Raw genomic sequence first — 26,805 nt, forward strand, 5'->3', positions numbered from 1 at the left:
CCTGATCTAAGCCATTACCACACAATTGAAGCCTTAAGCTTCTTCATGCATACATGCATCCATCCATCTGTCCATCTGTCCATCCATCCAAATATTACCTAAACATCATCCATCTATCTATCATCATCCAGTTTGGAATACAGTGGTCCACCCACCCACCCATTCATCCATCTGTCCATCCATCCATCTAAACCAATCCCACTTTAACAGTCCAATAAGATCCTCTATTCACTCTTCCCCAACTGCCTTACTTCTGAGGAGAACACTGTTTCCATCTTCTGTCTTTATTGTAGTTACTTGTCAATGAACACCAGCTCCGATTCAAAATGTAGCCTTCCTTGGTGCAATTGTCAAAGGTTGTTTTTCTGAAGGTGAAAGGGAAGATGCATGGGGGAGGGTCTGCAGAGAAAAGATGAGCAGAAGAGGAGCTGTAGATCTAATCTTCAACTTCATCACTGCTGAACTCACATAACATGAAGCTTTTTCTACTGGATTGTTTTCAAAGGTGAAAATTACGTAGAAAGTCAAGATTTGAACTCACATCTTTCTAAGGCCAAAATCCACTTTTTACCAGCTGCTATCAACTGCCTCTTGGATCCTGGGCACCTAATATATACCTTTGTAGGAGACTCACCTCTTGCTGTACAGTATCGCCACCTGCCTTTGAAGTGACTATCGAGGGAACACCAGTCAAAGTCACTGTGGACGGAGACGCAATTGTAATAGATTATGTCACCATAGGTAAATGGAAAGACACAGGGAATAGTTGAAATTGCTGCAAAAGAGAATATATACAGAAGGCAAAGAAAGATCACAAAGGGAATTGGGTTTCAAATATCCATCTTGCCTAGACTACAACAATAACTCATCTCTCTACATGTTTACAAACTACTTCTTTATCTTGCAGAGGGTAATCACTATTACTAGTATAAATTAATTGTACAAAGAGGTTTCACTGTGATATTTACATACATGCATATGATATACTTTGATCAAATGTATCCCCTTTTACTCTTTCTCAACTCTTTTCCCCAAAGCAATCATTCTTAAATCCTAATCCAGCCCTTCCACTAATATATTGATTCCCCATTTTCTTAGGATAAGAAAGAGCATTAAAGTGGCATTGTTCTCACCACAAAAAATTGATGTTTGTGAGGTGATGGATATATTAATCACCTTGCTTTAATCACTCCATGATGTGGACCTGTATCCAAAAGTCACATTCAACACCATAAATATGTACAATTTGACAATTAAATACAAAGTTAAAGAACATAGAAGAGAAAAACTCTGCACAATTGCTGTGTTAGTTGCAAAGGAGAAGACAGTATTTTTCTTAAGGGGCACGAGAAAACCTTGTATTGCTAAGTGACCTGGATCTTCAAATGTTTGCTGTGGCTATTGTAACCCAGAAGAACAACACAGGAAAAGGTTAAATGGAAAAGGAGTGCAAAGAGCTTGAAGGAATCTAATATTGTTTAACAGATGTGGGGATAACATTTGAGATGCTAACAAGAAGAGATGGTCTCCCTACCTGAAATTGGAGGATGTAAATGAGCAATCAAATCTGGAAGGTAAAAAGAATAGGTAATACTTAGACCACTTCCTAAAATACTTAATTCCCAAAATACAAGCTGCTAGGTAGACCTTGAAGTTTATGTATCCAACTACTCTCTTGTGGAAATATCTACAATACCAAATCTTGGGTGGCATCTAACACTTCCAGTTGGAGATCATGTATCTACCTAAGGAATTCCATCTATTCATATAGGAGCTCTGACTATTCCAAAGTTATTTAGGTACGTTAGAGTTAATCCACCCTATATATAGCCATCTATCTTCTACCTATTCATTGAAATTGTACAATTCTATCAACCTAGATCATAATCAGAGAGAAATTATTTTAATAATGACATTTATTTGGGAATAGAAGACCGTTGCAATGAGAATACATTCCATAGTAAACTATGAGCCTATTGAAGGAGGTTGAGGCAAGGGAAATTTTTTCAAAGGCAAAAATGAAAGGATCATCAAGGTTGTGTATACAGATTTTCTGCAAGCTTGTGATTTTTGCGAATTATTTTATGGTAGTTACTAATATCAGGCAACCACATGAGAACCTTTCCTTCATAACCACCTAGATTTATTTGTTGACTTTATTTTTAAATCTCGTCAGGATTGGCCCAAGTGGTGCCATTTGATTGTGGGCAACTTTCATTAATTCTGAGTCACAGGTGATTTATTGGTTTTTATATACATGTTAACATTTCAGGAAAACAACTGGTTTTCTAGGTGCCAAACACTGAATATTTCCAGTATCATCAGTAATTTCTTTTTCCCTTGAACATTGTTTTTTTTAATCATGCCTGATATTGCTTTAGAGAGTAAGTGTCCCTGTTGTACCAACACCATGCACAAACAGGTGTTCTATGAAGCTATTAAATAACATTCACAACTATTGAATTGGCAATTGCTGGGTTCCAGTCATTGTCTTTATTTGGTCTTCACAATAGCAGCAGGAATGAAATAATATGGCTTATAACCCCCTTCTTGCTTTTAATCCAGTCCCTCCTCTACATGTGTTATAGACACAAAAATTAGTCACCAGGAGGCAATTTACTAGAAGTCAAATGACTGCTTGGTGGGATTTAGGTTTAAGCTCAGGCTGTCACCCTTTGCTGTTCTGAACTATGGAGTTTTGTGATTTCAGTGAAGGTAGTTCAATCAAACACCGGCACAAAATTGATATTACCATATGTTTTAGACTTTTTTTCTGCTTCTAGTGAAGAAGACTGGGTAAGTTTTAACAAAAAGAGGTTCCAGAGATCCAAGGGGCCATGTAGGACAGAGTTCCAAAGTGGCACAGGGCACCACATGGCAAACTTTGATCCCAATCACTTCCCGAAGGCCCTGCTCCAAGCACCACGATTGGATGACATTTTCACCTTCTTAGCACCTCACAATGGGGACTAAATTCTGCCACGTGAAGCACTGGAGGACACACTCAGACCACGGCCAAAGCACAGTACCTTGCAGTTGCCACTTACCTGTGAAGGGACTAATCTGTGTGTGCTTGACTTTGTATACCTTTGCTACAAAGATACTGTTTTGAGGTCACTGGTATTATTATGTATTACATTTATATGCCATAGAAATATATAATGTATTTTTAATATATTATATCTTGATTCCCACTTTTTAGATACCCAAATGGAGGCTTCGAGAAGGAAATTGCTAGTGAAAGCCTCAGAACTATGGAGCTGTTCAGCTATTCTTCTGGCTCTAGCACTGCATCTCTACCACAGCCCTGCCTCATGGAACACTGCCAAAGAGCTGAACCTCCTGCAGGTGAAGCTGGTGATGCCAGTCATCTTATGTCCATGGCAATATTAGGTGCTGATATTTTGCATTCAATACCAGGATAAGAGCTGCTGTGGTGAGGTTTCTGCTTGGTCCAGCCATGTTGGTTTTACCATGATAGCTAATATTTATAACCATGGATATTTATTCTCTGTAATTTCTGTAGCTTCTCTAGGTTTTACAGATGAAAATGTGAAGAGACACTTGTACCTGCATTTTGTCCACATAGCCCAAAATGGGAACAGCCTGAATCACATCTTGCTCTGTCTGATTCCAGAAACTGAGCTCTTTCTTTTAGACCATGGTGACTCCGGCCTATTTAATCTACTATTAATTGCTGAACACAACCAAATACTTACAGATCCTCAGTAATCACATTTTATATGTCTTTAGCATGTCACATCTTTGGCCAAAGAAGACCATTTTTACCACTTTATGTTCCTCCTCTTCCAACTGAGGGAATGATGAGAAAGACATAACACCATTGCTGTCACCAGTAATACCCCACTGTGCCTACTGTGCTCCACATGAACAACCATTTTGGCACTCACACTAGCCATAATCTTCTCCTAGGAGACATGAGTCATCTCACAGAACAATAATCTCAAGCATAATTTATCTGAGATCATGACAGAATGCCATACATCCAGAACACTTCAGAGTTTTAAGTACAGACAAAAGCAAAGTACAATCCATGAATTACCCAGTTGTCTTGGGAAATATCAGTAATCACTGCTTCTTCATTGAATAATCTTTTTTTTCTGGTTTTACCTTCTCCTGTAGGTAAGATTTATAGAGACAGCCTGTCATAGAATTGTCCCACTTTTTGATAACTTCTAATCTTGAGTGAATCTTGCTTCCATAAGCCCTCTGAATCACTGACCAGAGTCTAAATCCTTTCTAATGCCTTTATCCTTAGATACCCTGTGTGCCATGGTTTGTGCTCTCCAAGGCTGTAATGCATAACAAACCCAACTTGATCAACTGTCTTGTGTTCCTGGTACACACGAACTTCAGGGAGTTGACCATTCTAAGGTCTCACCTGCCTCCTTCATGAATCCTCAGAACAGCTGGGTGAGATAAAAGTCACTTGTTCCTTATTGAATTCATTTGTTTTCTTAGAAAATTACTCATACAGTTCCAATTTCAAGCTATAAAGGGGAACACATAAAAGTTCTCCCAGCCTCCATGACTCCAGTAGCCCTGTGATCCTCCCCACAGGTAACAACATAATCTGTGTGAGACTTTCAGACATTGTTGTTGAATGTCCAAACAGACATTGTTGTTGAATGTCCAAACAAAGGAGAGTTTAGTGTACACACTTTTTATTTTGGACCTTGTTTCCTTAACAACAATAGACCTTGGAGAACTTTCTAAAAGCAATTCATAATTGTCTCCTTTCTTAAAAATTTGTATTATTATATGGTCTAGAAGGCTGAGACTCAGGGGCAAAGTCTGTGATCACCAAACCAATGAGTAAAAGAACCAGGGGTTGAACCCAGGGCTCCCCATAACTTCTTTTCTTCTATACTGTATTGAAAAGAAATTATGGAAAATTAATTTCCTGCCCATCTCAAACCTTTTTGGTTTTGGGCTTTCCTCCTCCATCCTTCAACCCCTTCCTCACCTGCATTCAGTCCATACATCCAACCAGCCAGCAACATCCAGCCCACCAGAAGTCTCATCACCTCCAGTTGCCTGTAAATAGCACACACTGTAGTAAATCTTGCCAATGATTTTGTACTCTCTCTTTCTGCCCCTCCTTCTCTGGCTACTCATGCATACTTACTCTACAGCAATTTTACCCTGCCTTAAATGTCAGAGTGCTTAACATTCATCCTACAATGTCTATAGTTACACCATGAAAATGGGATCCTTGGACCAGCCCTATCACTCTTAGCTGGGAATTTGTTACTTAAATCATTGGAACCCTCCCTGGACCTGTCAGTAGGAAAACCACATGCACCATAATCAGTCCTTCAGGAGGGTCCAATGTTCACTAAACCCTGGAAAGTCCTACTATGTATATCAAAATATTCATTTTGATTGTTGCTATTTTAAAATGAGACTGTAATAAGAAAGACAAAGCCAATTTTAGCTCCCATGACAGGTAAAGATCAGAGAGGCCAAGCATCCTGGTGTAGACAACCAACAAGGGGAAAGGGTGGCTATCTCTCTCTGCACTGGGGTTTGAACTCAGGACCTCACACTTTCTAGGAAGGTGCTCTACCACTTGAGCCACTCCACCAGCAACCCCTTTAGAAACCATTTCTAGAGAGATCTAGGAGACAAAAGAGGTTGGAACATAAGAGAGGAAAGGGAGAAAGGGAGAGGAGTTGGGGGAAATGAGTACCCACACAGAAGCAGGTATCTTTAATGTGGCTGGACTGGCAAACCTCGGGACAGTACAAGATGAAGAACAGGTGGTCTTGGAGATCAGGCATCATGACCATGTTAAGAAGGGGAAAAGTTGACATTGATTATCCAGCATCTGTCTATACTGAAATGATAGTCCTAAAAAAGCTTCCAGATTCTTCATGAGTAATGAGGTTTCCCTTCAGCCATGAGTGAGCAGCACAGAAGGCATCAATTCTTCACACACATGAACTCATAGAAGTCTCAGAACAACATCACAATGAGGGAATATGTTTCTGGATCCTCTGAAAAACTGAAGCTCAAAGAGGCAAAAGCAGCCATCAGGGTTAAGTTGACTTGTATGGAGGTAGAAGAGTCCAGATTCCATCCAGGCATCCCAAGTCCGATCCTTTGCATTCTTTCTTACTCCATCGCTAGCGAGATTTGTAGATTAAGAGTCTTCAGAAGAAACCTGGTTCCTTCTGAGCTGCAGGAAAAACACATTCATTTATTTGAAAATACTAGCTGAGTGTGTGAGTTATGGACCAAATCAGCATTATGCACAGAAGACAAAGGAATAATGATTTAGAAGATCAAACTTATTTTGTTTCTGACACTTGATGGTTGGTGACTTTGATTTCAGGGCCTAAAATATTTGTACTAGATACATCCAATTTGAGGCCACAGTGGATACTCATTTTTTTCTTTGTTGAGTGAATTTCAGTTAATTTCTTTTTCATTACACAATCATCTTTAACCCAGAACTATTACAGTCCAGGATATGCACATCAGCAGGAATGGAAGACCCATTTCCATATCACTTATGTCATATGGTAATATTTGTGGCATATAATTGATCTTGTGCTATTCATTGGATGAGACAGTCCATCTTAGACATTGATTTATTTCCTTGTTTCTCGTTTCAGTGGTCAATACTCTTTTAAAGATTTTAATTTCTATGGAAATCATCAAGAGAAAACCAAGAAATGTTAGTGAGGATATAGGAGAAAAGGAATTGAGATTAGTGCAGTGCAGCCACTATGGAAATTAGTGTAGAAGGTCCTCAGAAAACAGAAACTAGAACTACCATACTATCCTGCTATGCCACTCCTGGGTACATATCAAAAGTAGTCTAACTGAACATACAATAGATAATGTATACCGATGTTTACAAGTTACACTATTCACAATAGCCAAACTATGGAATCAGCCTACATGTCAATCAACTGATTAATGGAGGAAGAAAATGTGGTATACATACACGATGGAGTATTATTAAGTTATAAAGAAGCACAACATTATGTCATTTGCAAGAAAATGGATGAAACTGGAAATTATCATGTTAAGCAAAATAAGCCAGAGTAGGAAAGACAAATACTGCATGTTTTCTCTCTCATATGCAGAAAAAAAGAATGACATGAATGTAAAACAGGGGGACTGTTTGCAATAGAGCTAATGGAAAGAGGGATGAAAGGAGAGGGTGAAGGGGGACGAATATGATTGAAGTACTTCATATGCAAGTATGAAAGTAGAATAATGAAACCCATTAAAATTCATTTTAAAAGGGGAATGGAGATAATAAATTGTAATAGAGGGGGCAAATTTTATTATATGCATGTATGGTAATATCACAATGAATCCCCTTTGTACAATTAATATACATTAATACAAAAGAGAGGACAAATAAAGATTTTAATTATACTTGTTACTTCTTCCAAAAACAATGGGAAGTCAAATTCCTGAATATTCATGAGGTTATCTGGGCATGATAAATATGTACAGAGTTATTGAAGAATGCACTAGAGATTCACCCTGTGCTGCACACTAAGGACATGTTCAGGACACTGTGATCAGGAGCCAGAACAATCTACCTTCTGGAAGGACCAGGTGGACATCAGAGAGAACCCATTATTCCTTTGTTGCTCAACCAAATAGTCATTATGTCCCAAGGCACTTGACCAACTGTGATAAGATATTTTTCAGAGTCAAAGTTGCTATCTAGCCAACAGTGGGGTGGGACTAAAGGAAAAAATTTTGTCCAAGCTCATTAACCTCCCAATTGGCAGATTTGGACTTGGATTCCAGAGGTTCCATATAAATGTCACCAATCACAGGTCAATGAAAATTTCAATGATTCTGATAGAAAGAAATTCATGCAGGGTTCGGGTGTTTTTATGGTACTGGGATTTGAATACAGGGCCTTGGGCATGATAGATCAGTGTTCTGTTTTTTGAACTATGTCCCAATCCCTTTTGTTTTGCACTTTGTTTGGAGGGCTGAACTCAAACTCAGTAATTCCTACCTCTGTTTCCAGGGACTATAAATATGTGCCACCACTCCCATCTAAAAGTATATATTTTTTGCTGTACTGATGATTGAACCCAGAGCCCTTGAACTATGCCCTCAGCTCCCAGGGCTCCTTTTTTATGCTTTACAAAAGTGAAGTGATATAGAGTCTGGTTCGAATTTAGAGTATCTACTTATAATGCTTGATCTCCAACCAACAGAGAGAGACTAATGTTCAAATCCTGTATTTTCCACTTATTATTATTAAGGGAATTAGCTAAATGACTCAAACATATCTGACAATACTTGTTTACTCTCTGTTTTACAAATTCACAGCCTAAGGAAAGCACCAGGCATTCAATCTTCATTTGTTGCTTTTGAAAGTTGACTATTGTAGGTGAGGAGCACAGATCTTCCCAAGTCCTGTGTGTTAGTCTACCATGGCTGCCAATACACACTGTCACAGACTAGAGCTGACTAACGCAGCACCCCTTGCTCAAAGCAACAGGCTGCCTGCCATTCCTCAAACATCCTAAACAATCCTGTTTCATGGTACTTACATTTTGGCTCTGTTGGCCGTAAACTGTTACTCCTCAATGTTATCAGGAAAGACTTCCTCCCTTCCTCCTTCCTCAGATTTCAGATATGCACACCATTCTCTCTAAATTAGTGGACCTAACAATGATTTTCTGTTTCCCATAATAATTAGCAATGCTTGACATAATAGCCCATATTCATGCTTATATCTATTAATGTGAGTGTTTTAAAATTTTTTTCCTCTACTTCATTGAAAAACATATGAAGGTAGGGACTTTGTTTCTTTTTAGCACTTTACCACCAGTACAATAAAATGGTGCTGCCATTTGTTGAATGAATAAATCATACCTTCCTCAGAGGTGTGTTGTGATAATTATGTGACATAATGTGGGCAAAGAATTTAGGCCAAAACATGGTACCTGTTCAGCAATGGAAGCTGTTATGCATAGATCTAGTGACTATGACTGGCTTTACAATCATCAAAAAAAATTTCTGATGTTCATGACTCCCAAAGAGCAGACAGGAGTGATTTTTAAAATTTGTTCCTATAGCTAACCTTAGTAATTATGTGTTTTAGTGAGTCAGTACTTCTAGTTAGTACTTATGGTTCCAAAGAACTGAGAGACAGGTTCAAGCATTGTTGGTGGCAATACCTAGACTGTGCAGTGAACCATCTTGGGTACACTGTGAAAGGCAGGGAATGCCCTGTGTATGGGCCACTGGCATGTTTGTTACCAATGTACTCATGTGCTCTGTGTAGGGTGGAACACTGTCAACTGCTCACTGAGTAAATATTAATAAAATATACATATTTTGGATAGAACCTGTTTAGTTTGGTGGAAAATACGTGATCCTCAAGAGAGATATATCTGATTTGATTCTCATTTCTGCCTCTGAGATAAATTATCATCCTAAGTAATTAGTAATGTTAAGAATGCTGTCTCTCCTGAGTGTGAAAGTGGGACTGTTGGAGGATCAGCAGGAGCAAAGCGTGTGAAAGGAGAGGGCAGTGGAGGCTGAAGTGCATCCCAGTATACACAAACACACACACACGCATACATATGTATGTGAATGTATCACAATGAAGCCCAGCAAATACTGTTTACAAAAGGGGGAAATGAGAGGTTAAGAGAATTTAATAAAGAGGATGGATTTTCCCTCAATACACTGTATGCATCTATGGAAGCATCCCAATGAAACACCCCTTGTACTATTATTGTATTCTAATAAAAATGGTTATCATAAAAAGGAATGCTGTCCCTGTGGTCAATCTGTCTGGATTCAATTCTGGCTTTTCACTTTTGTTATCTAGAAAGTTTTGTGTTTCCCTTTTTTGATATGCAAAATGCAGATAATAGTAACCCTTATTCACAAATTTGTGTTTGATATGAATTAGGATGTGCAAAGCAATTAAAACCTTTCCTTGCATAGAGTTGAACAGTACAACTCATAAAATTATTATTTTTAAATGGTTATTTTAGTCAGGTGTTGGTAGCTCACACCTGTAATCCTTGCTACTTGGGAGGTTGAGGTCAGGGTGGCAACAGTCCACGCCTGCCTGGGCAAAAAGACAGTATCTCCAAAATAACCTGAACAAAAAGAGCAGGAAGCATGGCTTCCTGTGGTAGAGTGGTAGAGTGCCTGCCTAGCAAGCACAAAGCCCTGAGTTCAAATTCCAGTTCACTCCCCTAAAAAAGAGACTATTCTACTATATAATAAAAACCCAAGCTGGATTAAGTAAGCACTAGTATGAGACCTAATTTGTAGATGGCAAAACCAAGATCTAAAACAGTTAAGCAACTTGCCTAAGGATCTTGCAGCTGACAAAATGTATGGTGAAGATTCAAATCTCTTGTTATCTGATTCTAACGTGAGCTAAGCCACTATGCCACAATAACTCTTTGCACAGGGTTTACTAGTTCATGAATTTATGCCAGACTCCAAACACGTGGACCCTGTTGCCAGGGAAGTAGAATTTTAATTCGTGAGTGAGAAACTGAACAATGCTGTGTTCAAGCATGACCCCTTGTGGATTCCTGAAGAAGAATGTGCAAGAACAATAGATGAGTTCCTCAGTGTTCACAATTCTGTCTTTAGCTATTATAATTGATGAACAGCTTGGTTGTTTATAAAATTATTGGCTCATGCATTTTTGCATGAGTAATTTGATGGTGTTTTCTCTGCTGTTTATTGTCACTGAACATCGCTATTGAGACATGTGAGGTCAATCTGATAAATTCTCTTGTAGCTCAATGCCTACCGATGAATGGATAAAGAAAGTGTGGCAAACACGAAGCAGAATGAAATCTTATCATTTACAGGTAAATGGATGGAACTGGAGAACATCATCCTGAGTGAGGTTAGCCAGGCCCAGAAGACCAAAAATTGTATGCTCTTCCTCATATGCAGACATTAGATCTAGGGCAAATACAATATTGAGATTGGACTTTGATCACATGATGAGGTGAGAACTAGAGAAAAGGTTAGTTTGAGAAGAATTAATTCAGAATGTAACACATATGTACAGGAAATCAATGTGAGTCAACTCCCTGTATAGCTATCCTTATCTCAACAAGCAGAAACCCTTGGTCCTTCCTATTATTGCTTATATTCTCTCTTCAACAAAATTAGAGATAAGGTCAAAATAGTTCCTGCCTGGTAGTGAGGGGGTAGGGAGGGAGAAGGAGGGAGCAAGGGGAAAGGGAAGGGGCAGGAGGAAGAGGGAGAAATGACCCAAACATTGTATGCACATATGAATAAAAGAAATAAAAAAAAGAAAGTGTGGCAAATGTATACAATGGCATACTCTTCAGCCATTAGAAATCATGAAGTCTTGTCATTGACAGGAACATGAATGGACCTGGAAGACAGTAAGTGAAATAAGCCATCTACAGAAAGACAAATATTGCATGATTTAACTCATAAACAGAATCTAGAAAAGTTGATCTTGCATAATTGGGAGATGATTACTATGACCAGACCCTGGGGAAATAATGGAGGAGAGGTTGGCCAATGGGTACAATACTATGGTTTGATAAGAGGAAGAAGTTTTTGTGTCCCATAGCACAGTACATTGGGTGGCTATTGTTAACAATAATGGATCACATAAATCAAAACAGAAAAGATTTAGGGGAGGGGTGCTGGAAAGAATATGGATTTTTCTAGTTAGACAGTTTTACTTGGAAATGAATCCACAGTGAATATTTGGAGTCCAGTTTCTCAGTCACAATGCATATACTATACATAAATTGATCTGAGACTCCTCTTATGAATAATGACATGTGGTTTGAAGGTGAATGGATGCAATTGGAGGACATTATGTGATTTGAAGTAAGCCAGGATCAGAAAGACAAAGGTCACATGTTTTCCCTCATACGTAGAAGACGGATACAAAAGATGAACATATACACAAAACAAGCATAATCATATCAAATTCATATGTAGACCATGTTAGTAACAGTGGAACTACTCTATGGAACTTGGGGAAAGAGGCAAAGGAAAGAGAATGATAGAGTTATCAGTAATATTGTAAAACATAAAACCTGTAAAGATAGAGAATATGAGGGTGTGTATTGAAAGCTTTTGAAAAAGGGGAGGTGGGAGGTACAGAGGTAAGGGAGAGTAATAGAAGGGGTTGAGTGTGCCAAAATAAAGTGTACCCACAGTGGGGATACATGGAGAAACCCTTTTGAACACCAACTTCAATATTCAATAATAAATAATGGCATTGAAATAGCAGTTAAGATTTCCCAACAAAGAACCCAGGACTGGATAGATTTAGTGCTAATTTTTATCATACTTCTAAAGAATAACAAACACTAGTGCTCCTCAAGGTGTTCCATAAAATAGGAAGGGAAGGAATATTTCCAAGAAAATTCTCTCAATCTATTAAAACCCGAGAATACAGCAAAAATAGAACTGTATACGGATGTCCCTGATAAATAATGATGCAAACAATTCTCAATAAGGTATTTCCAAGTTTAATTAAGCAACACATTAAAAATATACACCGGAATGAAACTGATCTGATCATGGCATATGATCTTTATGATATGTTGTTGAATTCAGTTTGGCAAGTATCTTATTGAGAAGTTTTTGCATCTATGTTCATTAAGAGATTGGCCTTCAAGTCTCTTTTCTGTTGTGTCTTTGTCTGGTTTGGAGTTAGTGTGATACTGGCTTTATAGAATAAATATGCTAGTGCTCCTTTCTTTTCTAGTTCATGGAATAGTTTGAGGAGCACTGGTATTAGTTCTTCTTTTCAGGTCTGGTAGAACTGAAGTGAATCCATCAGGCCCTGGGCTTTTCTTTCTTTGGGAAACTTTGTTGCTGCTTCAATTTCATTGTTTGTTATAGCTCTGTTTAGGTGGTTTGTATCCTCTTGGTTCAATATTGGTTCATCTAGAAGTTTATTCATTTCCTCTAGATTATCCAATTGAGTACAGGTTGTCAAGGTATTCCCTAATGGTCCTCTGGATTTCATTGTTATTTGTTGTAATAACCCCCTTTTAAACACTAATTTTATTTTATTTATTTATTTTTTCATTTTTCTTTTATTATTCATATGTGCATACAAGGCTTGGTTCATTTCTCCCCCCTGGCCCCACCCCCTCCCTTACCACCCACTCCGCCCCCTCCCGCTTCCCCCCCTCAATACCCAGCAGAAACTATTTTGCCCTTATCTCTAATTTTGTTGTAGAGAGAGTATAAGCAATAATAGGAAGGAACAAGGGTTTTTGCTGGTTGAGATAAGGATAGCTATACAAGGCATTGACTCACATTGATTTCCTGTGCGTGGGTGTTACCTTCTAGGTTAATTCTTTTTGATCTCACCTTTTCTCTAGTTCCTGGTCGCCTTTTCCTATTGGCCTCAGTTGCTTTTAAGGTATCTGCTTTAGTTTCTCTGCGTTAAGGGCAACAAATGCTAGCTAGTTTTTTAGGTGTCTTACCTATCCTCACCCCTTCCTTGTGTGCTCTCGCTTTTATCATGTGCTCATAGTCCAATCCCCTTGTTGTGTTTGCCCTTGATCTAATGTCCACATATGAGGGAGAACATACGATTTTTGGTCTTTTGGGTCAGGCTAACCTCACTCAGAATGATGTTCTCCAATTCCATCCATTTACCAGCGAATGATAACATTTCGTTCTTCTTCATGGCTGCATAAAATTCCATTGTGTATAGATACCACATTTTCTTAATCCATTTGTCAGTAGTGGGGCATCTTGGCTGTTTCCATAACTTGGCTATTGTGAATAGTGCCGCAATAAACATGGATGTGCAGGTGACTCTGGAGTAACAGTCTTTTGGGTATATCCCCAAGAGTGGTATTGCTGGATCAAATGGTAGATCGATGTCCAGCTTTTTAAGTAGCCTCCAAATTTTTTTCCAGAGTGGTTATGCTAGTCTACATTCCCACCAACAGTGTAAGAGGGTTCTTTTTTCCCCGCATCCTCGCCAACACCTGTTAAACACTAATTTTATTAACTTGAGTTTTTTCCTCCTCCTTTTAGTCAGATTTGCTAAGGGTTTATCAATATTATCTATCTTTTCAAAGAATCAACTTTTTGTTTTATTGATTCTTTGTTTTTTATCTCTTTCATTGATTTGAGCCTTTATTTTTCTTATTTCTATGATCTTTCTCCTTCTGATGATTTTGAATTTACCTTGTTCTTATTTTTCTAGGAGTTTGAATTGAAGCATTAGGTCACTTATTTTAAGGCCCTCTGTATTTTTAATGTAGCGCTTGTAGCTGCAAACTTGCCCCTTAGCTCTGCCTTTGCTGTATCCCACAGGTTCTGGTTGGCAAAACCCCACTGAACAATGAACAGACACTTAAATACAGTCTTTGATATTTGGTAGGGCAGCCATAGCAAAGTAAATAACATCCAAAAAGTAGCTACAAAGTTTGGTTTTTAAAATCTAGAATTTCCCCCTAATGCCTGCTCCTTAAAAAAAGAAAAAATTAAAATCCTCTATAGCTAACAAAATAGTAACAGGTAGAATAACTTCATAGAATGAATCCTGCAACACTCTTAGAGTTTTTAATCATTATTTGTTGATTTACACTGGCATTGTCTTTTAAAAGAAAGGATAGTATAAAAACTGATGACTGAGCATGCCAAAATAGTAAGTGATTTGATCCATGGATGAGTAAGCCTTTTTATCTCTGTTCAGGCAAATTCCAATGTTATTCCAATATGAATTGCCAGAAACTGGTATATGACTTTGCTTTTGTTTTTGTTAATTTATTTAGGATTAAACTCCATTTCTTCCGTAAAGTCTTTGAGATTGCTTGAAAATTTCAAAACAAATTGTATAATAAAATCAAAGTAAAATTTAAAAAAAGATCATATACCACCATGAAGTTGGTTTCATTCCAGGAATCCAAGGATGGTTCAACATACAAAAGTCAATAACTATAATACTACACATAAACAGAATCAAGGATAACAATCACATAAGCAACTCATAAGATGCTGAAAAATTCAGCATTCTTTCTTGGTTAAAGCTCTGAATAAATTATTGAAGGATCATACCTGAACATAATAAAAGCTATGTATTATAAACTCATAGCCAATGACATACTAACTGGGGACAACCTGAAAGCATTTCCTCTAAGATCAGGAGCAAGTGAAAGATGCTGACTCTCAATACTCCTATGCAATGTAACACCAGCAATACTACCCAAGGACACTAGGCGAGAGAAAGAAAAGATATACAAATAGAAAAGGAGAAAGTGAAGTTATCTCTTTTATGGATGATATGATTCTATATATAGAATCTCCCAAAACTTTTCACTCTTATAAGCAAATTCAGTAAAGTAGAAGTTTACAAAATCAAATTAAGAAAGTATGTTTCCTATATACCAATAATAACTCACTGGAATAGAAATCAGGAAAGAAATCCCATTCACAATAGCCACAAAAATAAATTGTCCATGAATAAACCTAGGTGAACATATGAAAGATCTCTATAATAAAAATTATAAGACAATGAAAAAAGGAATTGAAGAAGAAACTAGCAGATGGAAAGACTTCCATTGAGCATGGAAAGAGAGGATCAATATTATAAAAATGGCCATACTATCCAAAGTGATCTACAGATTCAACACACTGCTCAGCAAAATACCAATGATCTTCACAGATTGAGAAAAAGTGGTAAAATTCATACAGAAACACAAAAGATTCAGAATAGCTAAAGCAATCCTAAACAAAAAGAGCAATGCTGTAGTTATCTTAATACTTGGTTTCAAAACATACCTCAGAGTAATAGTAATGAAACCAGCACTGTACTGACATAAAGAGAGCTGTACAGACCTATGGACAGAGTAGAGGATCCAGAAATAAATCCATGTATCCTCAACCTAATGATTGTTGGCAAAGTTGCTGAACATAAACATGGGAGGAAAGCAAATGGTGCTGGTGGAACTGGATCTCCCTATAGGGAAGTTTGAACATAGACCCTTATCTCTCATCCTGTACAAAAGCCAAGACAAAATAGATCTGAAAAATCGAACTACTAGAAGAAAACATGGAGGGAACATTTCAAGATATTGACACAGGCAGCCATTTCCTGGTAGGACTCCAGTCTCTCAGCAAACAAAACAAGAATTGGCAAATGGGATTACATGAAAATACCAAGTTTCTGTGTAGCTAGGGAAACAACTAACAGAGCAAAGAGACAGCTCACAGAATGGGAGAAAATCTTTGCTAGTTACTCATTTGACAGAGGACTAATATTCAGAATATATAAAGAATTGAACAACAGGAAAAACAAGTGACCCAATAAAAATGTGCAAAGGACTTGGATAGACACCTCTTTTTTTTTCTTTTTTCTTTTATTATTCATATGTGCATACAAGGCTTGGTTCATTTCTCCCCCCTGGCCCCACCCCCTCCCTTACCACCCACTCCGCCCCCTCCCTCTCCCCCCCCAATACCAGCAGAAACTATTTTGCCCTTATTTCTAATTTTGTTGTAGAGAGAGTATAAGCAATAATAGGAAGGAACAAGGGTTTCTGCTGGTTGAGATAAGGATAGCTATACAGGGCATTGACTCACATTGATTTCCTGTGCGTGGGTGTTACCTTCTAGGTTAATTCTTCTTGATCTCACCTTTTCTCTAGTTCCTGGTCGCCTTTTCCTATTGGCCTCAGTTGCTTTTAAGGTATCTGCTTTAGTTTCTCTGGGTTAAGGGCAACAAATGCTAGCTAGTTTTTTAGGTGTCTTACCTATCCTCACCCCTCCCTTGTGTGCTACTTAAAAAGCTGGACATCGATCTACCATTCAATCCAGCAATACCACTCTTGGGGATATACCCAAAAGACTGTGACACAGGTTACTCCAGAGGCACCTGCACATCCATGTTTATTGCGGCACTATTCACAATAGCCAAGTTATGGAAACAGCCAAGATGCCCCACCACTGACGAATGGATTAAGAAAATGTGGTATCTATACACAATGGAATTCTATGCAGCCATGAAGAAGAACGAAATGTTATCATTCGCTGGTAAATGGATGGAATTGAAGAACATCATTCTGAGTGAGGTTAGCCTGACCCAAAAGACCAAAAATCGTATGTTCTCCCTCATATGTGGACATTAGATCAAGGGCAAACACAACAAACAATGGGATTGGACTATGAGCACATGATAAAAGCAGATAGACACCTCTTAAAGGAAGAATTACAAACTGTTAATAAATATATGAAAAAATTCTCAGCATCCTTAGGCATCAGGGAAATGCAAATTGAAACTACATTGAGATTCCACCCACTCCAATTAAAATGGCGATTATAAAAAATAAATAAATTCTGGTAAGGATGTGAAGAAAAAGCAACCCTTATATGCTGTTCATTGGGATGTAAACTAGTGCAGCCATTGTGGCTCAAAAAGACTAAAACACAGGCCAGTCATGTTGGTGCATGCCTGTAATCCCAGCACTTAGGAGGCAGAGGTAGGAGGACCAAAAGTTGGCAGCCAGTCTGGGGTACATAGCAAGATCCTGTTTCAAAAAAACCTAAAAATAGGACTACAGGACTATCATATCAACAAGATATACAACTCCTGAGTGTATATCCAAAGGATATGAAGTTAGCATACAATAAACATCTATATTTATTAAAGCAATGTTTCCAGTGGAAAAGCTTTGAAATCACCCTAGGTATATATCAACAGACCAAATTGTATATATATATATAAATATTTTCTTTACTATATATATATATATATATATATATATATATATATAATACATATAATGGAGTACTATTCAGATATAAAGAAGACTGCAATCCTGTCATTTGAAGGAAAGTGGGTATAATGACAGGACATCATACTGAGTGAAATAAGATAGACACAGAGAGACAAATACCACACATTTTCCATTATGTAACAAAACAAAAAATACAATCACAAAATGAAAGAGGGGCTATTATGAACTGAAAAGGGAATGGGGAAGGGGATAAGAGTGGAAAGAAGGGTGGAAGTGATCAACACAAGATATAAATGTCATAGTGAAGTCCACTAAATTGTACAACTAATACATACGCTTTATAAAAAGGAAAAAGAAACACATACACAACATTGAAGAAAACAAATCTATCCATTGAGTTTCCATGCTCTCCCAGGAAAAGCCATCCAGAACAGAAACTGCCTTTCACTTCCTAGATAAACAGATATCCCTTCAGCTATGACTCTTAACATAAACCATCAACCCCATCTGTGAAATATAGCCCTTTTAATTTGGTGTTTGTAAAGCCAGTATTCATCAGCCCACGGGAAGTTAGTGCATTTCTTTTTCTCTTAGACAGAAAATAAGTGTCTACTGATCATGTTTCAGCAGTCTGCCTTCCCAGGGACTCTGAGTGTGTGATGTGACTCATGCCTAAAAATGGTCACTTGTATGGTGGCTGAGTCTACTGGTGAGCTTTGGAACTTCCATGTGATGACCATCTCTTGTGAACTGCCAGGTTAATTAATTTCTCAAAAAGAACCTATGGTTAACTTTTATCCCAAGATGTCACTCAAGGTCAACCATGCCCTGTGATCTGATTCATCAATGTGCCCTGTGGCCTGGTATAATAACCATTATCACTTTAATCCTTAGGAGTTATTTGCCACCACCTGGGTTTAGTTACACCAGGCTCCAGGGAGACAAGGAAGCCCACTTAAATGGCAGTGCTTTACATTCGTGTTCCCGGGTTGGAAAAATAAATCAGCATTCTTTTCTGGTCTTGTTTGGCAGTACTAGGGTTTGAATTCAGGGACTTGCTCTTGCTAGGCAGGCATGTTACCACTAAGCCACACCCTCAACCCTATTTGCTATAGGTTATTCTTTTGCCCAGGGTCATGCTTTGACTATGATCCTCCTACCTAAAGCTCCTGCATAGCTGGGACCACAGACATGAACCACCATATTTGGTTTATTTGTTGAGATGGGATCTTACTAACTTTCTGTGCATGTTGGCCTCAAAACATGATCACCCCAATCTTTGCCTTCCTAGTTGCTGGGATTACAGGTATAAGCCACTGTACTCAGGCAAGCATTCATCTTTTTAAAGCATTTTTAGAATCTTTTTAAATTAAAAAATTGTTTTTATTCACACATGATAATTATACTTATTCATGGGGAACATTGCGATGTTGTAACACACATATACATTGTGTAGTGATTAAATCAGTGTAAATGTCATATCCATCACCATAATCATTTACTGTTGGTGGGGAGATTGGTCAATAAGGACAATGTTAAATAGGAGGTATAAGTTCTGGACTGCTTTTGCATGGTACAGTGACTGAACTCAACAACAATGAGTCATATATTTCAAAATAGCATCACTCTTCACAGATTTTATATTCTTGTGCAAGGTTAATGAGACTTCTGGATTCATTAAGACTGTGTTTCCACCTTCATGTCTTTATCTACAGAAAGAATACATTTAAATCTTGGTCTGGCATATCTCTCTATATGTTTATATTATCTCTATCTATCTATCAACTATCTATCTATATCTATCTATCTATCTATCTATCTATCTATCTATCTATCTATCTATCTATCTGTTTTCGCATCCATGTCTACCTGTAAAATGAGCTCAACAAATTTACACATAATACATTGAACACAGGGTACACTCTGTGACTTTATATCCAATTCTGCAACATTTTTAAACACTGCAGGTTGTGCCTCACTAAATTGAAGATCAGGACTCACAGTATGGAAAAAGACTGCTCTGAGTGTTTAAAACAGTATTGCAGATGGACTTAAGGTAGAGGGGCTTGTTAAATAGTTTACACATTTCAGGAGCTGTTTAGGATTTGGAAGCCATTACTATTGGTTCTGGGTTTAGAAAAGCTTAAGTGTACATTATGAACAATGGATCCAGGTTAGATCTAGAGTTGTATTAACCAATCCAGCAAATAGGCCAAATGCAAACAGCTTCTCTTTATGGCACATGCAATATGAACACTGTGTGATTCCAGATCACCCACCCATGTCAGAAACATTAATTAGCTATGTGAATGTTCAAAAATCTATACAATTCTCATTTTCTTAAGTTATTCTGCATTTTATGTCATTTGCACCCTAAACGTGTCAAATTGAACAAGAAAACAGCACTGGGTTGGCTTCAGGATTTGGGAGCACATGTTTTCCTGACTTTCTTTGATTTTTCCTCTTCCTCTTCCTGTTTTCCTCCTCTTCCTTTTGTCTTCCTCCTTGCCCTCCTCTTTCTCTTCATTTTCATCCTCCTCCTCTTTCGTATTTTAGCCCTACGGTTAACAGGGTGTGAAATGACTTAACACAGTTACAAGAGAAATTCTGATTTTGTTTGTAGACCTGAAGCAAAAATTTAATTTGAACATCTAATTCTAATATCTGATTGTAGCTAATACCTCCAAAAGCAGTGTTCCAGGTCTGTGAGTCTGTCAGGGGCATTTGCTCTCAAGGAACACATGGTCCTGAGTGAAATTGGGTTAGAATTTAGGAAAATATTATTATCTAGTCATGTTATACATGGTCCTCAATTTACAATGTTTAACTTACAGTATTTGATTACTCATGCAACCATTTTGTTCTTCATTTTCAGTATAGTATTCAATTGCATGAGATATTCAGTGATTTACTATAAAACAGAGTTTGTGTTAGATGCTTTTGTCCAATCATACACTAATGTAAGTGTCCTGATTCTAAGCATGTTTAAGAAAGGCTGAACTATGATGTATAATAGTTCAGTTATATTAAATACATTTTCAACTTAACATATTTTCTTAACATGCTTTTTATTGTGGTACTGTGGATACATTGCGACATTTACAGAATTTCTTACAATATATCATAGTTGAATTTGCTCCCTCCATCATTGCCTTTATCTTCCCCTTCCCATTCCTGGAATAGTTTCTACAGTTTCATTTTTCCATTTATATACATGAGTACATAATATCTCCATGATATTCACCATCCTACACCTTTTCTTTATATCCTCCCCCCTCCCACTGGTATCAACTCTCAGATAGGACATGTTTTGCCTTCCTATTGTCTGATTTTGAAAAAAAGACATTTTTGTTGGTTTAAGATAGCTATACAAGAAGTTTCACTGTGACAATTCCATGTATATATGTATTATAACTCGAATTGGTTTATCCCCTCTATTTTTTTCCCTTAACCTTAGTCCCTTTCTTATAGTGATTTCAATGAGTTCAAAAATTCTATACTAATTCTTCTTTAGGAAATGCATCAACCATATTTACCTTACCTTTCTTCTTTCACTCTCCCTCTCTCGTATGTGACCTTCCCTTAGCAAGATGATTTATCACAATTTAATCAACAGAAGTTAATAATCATCTACACCTACAGAATGGTGTCATGTGGTCCAGTGTAGTAACTTCCTGATATATCTTGTCTCTACATGGGCTGCTATTAATTCACTCAAAGGTGAGTAGAAGTCTTATTACCTTTTATCTCTTTTGGTCTTGATTACCACTTACATTGACCACATTTCCTGGAAGTTCTGTTGCCTGAAATGACTCTGAATTCAATTTCTGACTCATAATTCTTTAGTTGTAACCAATAGTCAACCCTGGCTGACTTACACAATAGACAAACAACCCACAGAATTGTTATAATTAATTGTTATATTAATTGTAATGTGTACAAAGCTCACAGCATGGTGTCATAAATGTTCAATAGAATGTGATCGAGGAGACACAAAACTTACTCATTTCTTTAATGACTCAAGAAAACAATGACCTTATCATGGAGCAAACTGTCATGCAGTAGTCAGGGCCCTTGCTTCCAGAAAGACCAATCAGGTTAGAAGTGGATAACTACATGACTTTGAATAATGGCTTAATCATGGCTGGATTACCCAAAGGATGTATACATAGATTGCACCTCAAGTCAGCTCAGTCATACTGTGAAGCATATATAGAAGCAAAGCAAATACTTCCAACCCCTCTTCCAATCTTGATCATGGCTTGTTGCTTGGTGGTATGCCTTAGGCAGTCTCAGGTCTTCATTTATGGCCTCCATGCTGAGCAAACCAGACTCATCTAATATTGTCAGCAGATGCAAGATACAGTATCAAAAAATCCATGTAGATTTCTGCTACTAGGGGCGGTGTTATTATGTTCAAGGACTTAAGAAGAAGGAAAGCATGCTCACTCACCCTTGGATGGCTCAGGGGCTCCCTTCCCTCATTGCAAAAGTTTGTACAGAAGTATGAGTGCTTATATGGAACCTTCTTGGAAAGCTTCCATCATGAGCTCTCATATGTGCCTCCCAGAAACAACTACCACTCTTGCCTCCACATGCTTATAAAAATCCCATCAAACTACGCTTCCCATGCAAAGGCATGTAATCATGAAGTGAAATGCCTCTCCTGGCACAGACCCTACTGTTTGTTCATTTGCCCTCTGCACATCTCTTCAGGGTAATGAGGGTTCAGGGAATGACATGCACCATGTCAATTCATTCCTGAGACACATGACATTGTGGTGTTGGCCTTCACCACTCCCCAGGTGATGTTATCATCATTATTTTATCTATGCAGACTACTCATAAAACAAACTATAGGCATTACAGTTTGGTTTTATGGTACTGGAGTTTGAACTCAGGATTTTGCACTTTCTAGGCAGGTGCTCCACCACTTATGCCACACCATCAGCCTTTTCTGCTCTGCTTACTTTGGATGTAGTGTTTCATATTTTTCCCAGGCCAGCCTTGACCATGATTCTCCTATTTTATGCTCCTTGCCATTGTTGAGATGACAGGCATGTGCCACCATACTCAGCTTTTATCCATGGAGAAGGAGTCTTCAAACTTTTTTTGTTCAGGCTGGTTTGCAACCATGATCCTTCTGATCTCAACCTTCAGCATACCTTGGGATGGCAGGCATACACCACCATAACCAGGTCACTATTGGTTGAAATGGCGTCTTACAAACTTTTTGTCAGTATTGGCCTAAAGTTATGATCCTCCAAATCTCAGCCTCCCAATTAGCTGGGATTACAGGTGTAAGCCACTGGCACCTGCCTTTTATAGTTCATTATGTAACAAAACTGTTCAAATTTTTGAGCTCCCTTTATATTCTGGTTATCAGTTCCTTGTCAGATGTATAACTAGTGAAGATTTTCTCCCATTCTGTGGGCTGTCTCTTAAATCTGGTAATTGTTTCCTTTGTTGTGCTGAAGCTTTTTAGTTTTATGTAGTCCCATTTGTCAATCCTTCTCTTAGTTGCTGAGCCATTGGGATATTACTTGGGAAGTTATTGCCTATGACTACTCTTCCTGCACTAGTTTCAGCAAACCTGTTGAAATTGTTCTAAGAAGGAGTAGGGAGAATAAAAGAGAAAGAGGGAGGGTGTGAATTTAATTAAGATATATTGTAAGCACTTATGTAAATGTCACAATATACCCCCTGTACAAAAATAATATGCTAATAGTTTTTTTAAAAGAATTAAAATAAAACTTTTCAAATACCCAATGAGAAGGTGAGCTTTATACTCTCCTCACTTCCTATTTTCCTCTTCACATTAGTTACACATTTAGACATTGACTGGGGTGGGGAATGTCTATTGAATTAACAAGCAGAGTAAACTGGTAGCAGGCATGTTGGCTACATCAAAAGTGTTTGCCTTTTGTAGTCCAGGTTACATGTTCCCCACTGTCTGTTTATTCCTTTCATTTGTAAGGAAAGGGGTTATGGCAATCGTGTAACTGCTTCCTTCCTTCAGTTAATTCATGGACCTAAATAAGGAGTCAGTGCTCCTCAGCAGAAGAACCTTTTGATCCCCCGTTACATGTTGATTTTGTGTCTGGCTGCTTTGCCAAAACTGTTTATCAGACTTAAGAGTTTTCTGGTGGTCATTAGGGTCTTTCAAGTATAGGATCATATCATCTGTTAATGAGGATAATTTGACTTCTTTTTTGTTTGTATCCCTTTTATTGCTTTCTCTTTCTTTATTACTATGGCTAGGAATTCAAGCAGTATATTGAATAAGAGTGGAGAGAGTGGACACACTTGCTTTGTCCTGACTTTAGAGAAAATGTTTTCAGTTTTTCTCTATTTAGTACAATATCGGTTATAGGTTTGTCATATATAGTCTTTGTTATGTTGAAATACATTCTTTTTATCCCTAGTTTCTTCAAGGATTTTATCATAAAGGGATGTTGAATTTTTGTCAAAGGTTTTTTTCTGCATCTATTGAGATGATCATGTGATTTTTTGTCTCTGATTATATTTATATACTGTATTACATTTATTGATTTGTATATGTGAACTATGCTCTTATTCCAGAAAAATGTTTGAGGCAGAAAAAAATTGTGAAGCATGTTATTAGGGGGCTAAGGAGAGGGAGAAATTGGAAAATGTTGATCAAAGATTCTGTTAGGTGGATGTGTCAATTCTAGAGATTTAATATCCAGCGTTGTGAATATAGTTAGTAATACTGTATTGAATGCTTGAAATTTGGAAAGACAGTAGCTCTTAAATCCTCTTACTATAAACTTAAATAAAATAAGACTTCATGATTTGATGGATACACTTGCTTATGGTAATCATTTCACAAAGTATACATATATCAAGACATCATATTGTATACTGCAAATATACTCAAGTTTTAATGGTCAACAGACCTCAGTAAAGGTAGGGAAAAAACCTGAGACTCTGATGAAAATTCATGAAGCTCTGTTGCTGTTCTATGTGTTCACTACAGATGCATTTTTTATTCTCATTGAAGTCTTTGGCACAAGAATAACAAATTTCCTCTTCTTGTCATCTCTTTCTACCATCCTTAGTAACTTTAATAAATATTTTCATTATTAATCCATATGCAAAACTTGCACCTCACTCTTTAGCATTTCATACCTTTATCATGTTACCCATATTCTCTTATAGTGGTGGGGAGCAAGGCTGTTGGCAATCACCATGTGTTTTGTAATTAGAATCATCTCTAAGTACAGAACTGCCTTCCTCATTCACCATCCTCTCCACCTTCTGCTACACATTCCTCCTGACACTTGTCTTTAAGTAGCTTCTCCAATTGCTGGGTCATTCATTCTCTATTGATTTCATTAACCTTGTTCTTTCTTTGAGATCCTTTATGAATAAGATGTTTTAAGAATTCTTTTTCATTTCTCTTTGTTTTCCTCTGTCCATTCTTTCCATGGACAATATAATTATTACTTATATTTAATGACAACCTCTAAAGAAGCAGCTGCATCTCTACCCTGTCGAGCTTTTAAAAAAATCAGACTTTCTCTTTACCTTCCTAAGCCTACAGAGTAATCACTGTGCTGAACATACAGTTGCTAAATTTGCTGTTTTTCTGTGATAGGAGCAAGTTTTCTATATAATCAATTACAATTATATATGGCTGTGATGAATTCAAGATCAAGTTGGTGTTTGGTGCGCCAAGTGAAGAGAACACATTATACCTGTGGAGAAAATATGCTGTTTTTGGTGGAACTAGGGTTTAAACTTGGGGCTTCATGCTTGCAAAGCTGGTGCTCTACCACTTGAGCCACACCTGGTTATTTTAGAGATAGGATCTCACTCCAACCCCTGGCTGACCTCAAACCTCAATCCTCCTTATATCAGCTTCTCAAATACCTAGGATTATAGACATGAGCTCTGCCACCTGGCTGGAAAACATATTTTACTTTACAGTGTGGTCTTTAAAAGTTATAACATTGCAAAAGGCAGATATTGAATGGAACAGTTCAGTGTGAACCTGTTTATAGTAAAGGCAAACTTGGGAATGGAGACCCTGGCTGCCATTTTGTATTGCGATCTCACATTTTATATTGTAGTCTCCAGCTCAAGCCCAGATCAACCACTTTGCTTTGGTGCACGAACTGATGTCTCAGCTTCCTGAATGTGAGAGAGCATAGACTTCTAAGGCTCAAATCACAAGCATCCTCCTCCCAGGACCTAAATGGGAGTTTGTGCTTGTTGGGGAGATCAACGGCAGCCATGTGGAGCTAAGGACTGAGTGAGCATACAGATTGCTATTTGGGTTCCAAGGAGGAGACTGTGTATCTAGAGCCTCCTACCCTGTCAACACTCCATCTTCACAGGTTTCTTGTCTTGCCACTGGCATATACTCACTGGGCGGTAGCAATGGCGTTGGTACTCTTGGGGCCCATTCCATAGTGGTTGAGATTCATGTAAGGCTGCTTCATGTTTCAGATGAAGTAGAAGACAAGTACAATGCCCGCCAGTTTTCATGTCTCCAGGTATAGCTCCTTTTGTTGAGCAGACACAATTTTCTCAGTGTCTTCCATCTTGAAATCTGTTTCTGAATTTTCCTTAGCTGTTTTCTCATTTTGGATCATTTAGGGGGCTTTGGCCTCACAGTAGAGTGCTTCATTGCTTCTTTGTGGTGCTATAATGCTAACTTGTCTAATGTGTCTAAATGCCCAGGCTCTCTCATGGTCAGGCACAAATGGGTCTGGGAAGGGGAAGGGGCAGAGCAGGTGGTGAAGTAAGTCAAGTAGAGTAAAACAGAGCAGGGGATAGTCCCAGGAAACATAAACAAGAACTTGGTTCTCATAACTTGACCTTGCTTCAAGAATGCATTTTTAATAGACTTCAATTTTAGACTAATTTTAAGTCCACAGAGAAATTGAGTGGAAATAACAAACACTTCCTGTGTTCTCCTTTATCATACACACATGTATCACTCCCTTTACTAACAAAATTTCCCAACAGAGTGGTACATTTGTAACAGCTGATGAACCTAAATCACTATGACCCAAAGTTCATA

At 37.8% G+C, this 26,805-nt stretch overlaps 1 protein-coding gene across 1 annotated transcript; it reads right to left on the reverse strand.

The window, feature by feature from the left end:
• Window positions 1–83: 83 nt before the first annotated feature.
• Window positions 84–26,221, reverse strand: LOC141417889 (binder of sperm protein homolog 2-like). Its single transcript, XM_074057352.1, has 5 exons — window positions 26,148–26,221; window positions 4,988–5,058; window positions 1,535–1,567; window positions 635–775; window positions 84–399 (listed from the first exon to the last, which is right to left on the reverse strand). The coding sequence occupies exons 1-5, from the start codon at window positions 26,219–26,221 to the stop codon at window positions 248–250; spliced, it is 471 nt and encodes a 156-aa protein (XP_073913453.1). The 3' UTR covers window positions 84–247.
• Window positions 26,222–26,805: the final 584 nt, after the last annotated feature.

Source organism: Castor canadensis, chromosome 16 (assembly GCF_047511655.1).
Source record: "Castor canadensis chromosome 16, mCasCan1.hap1v2, whole genome shotgun sequence".
NCBI lineage: Eukaryota > Metazoa > Chordata > Mammalia > Rodentia > Castoridae > Castor > Castor canadensis.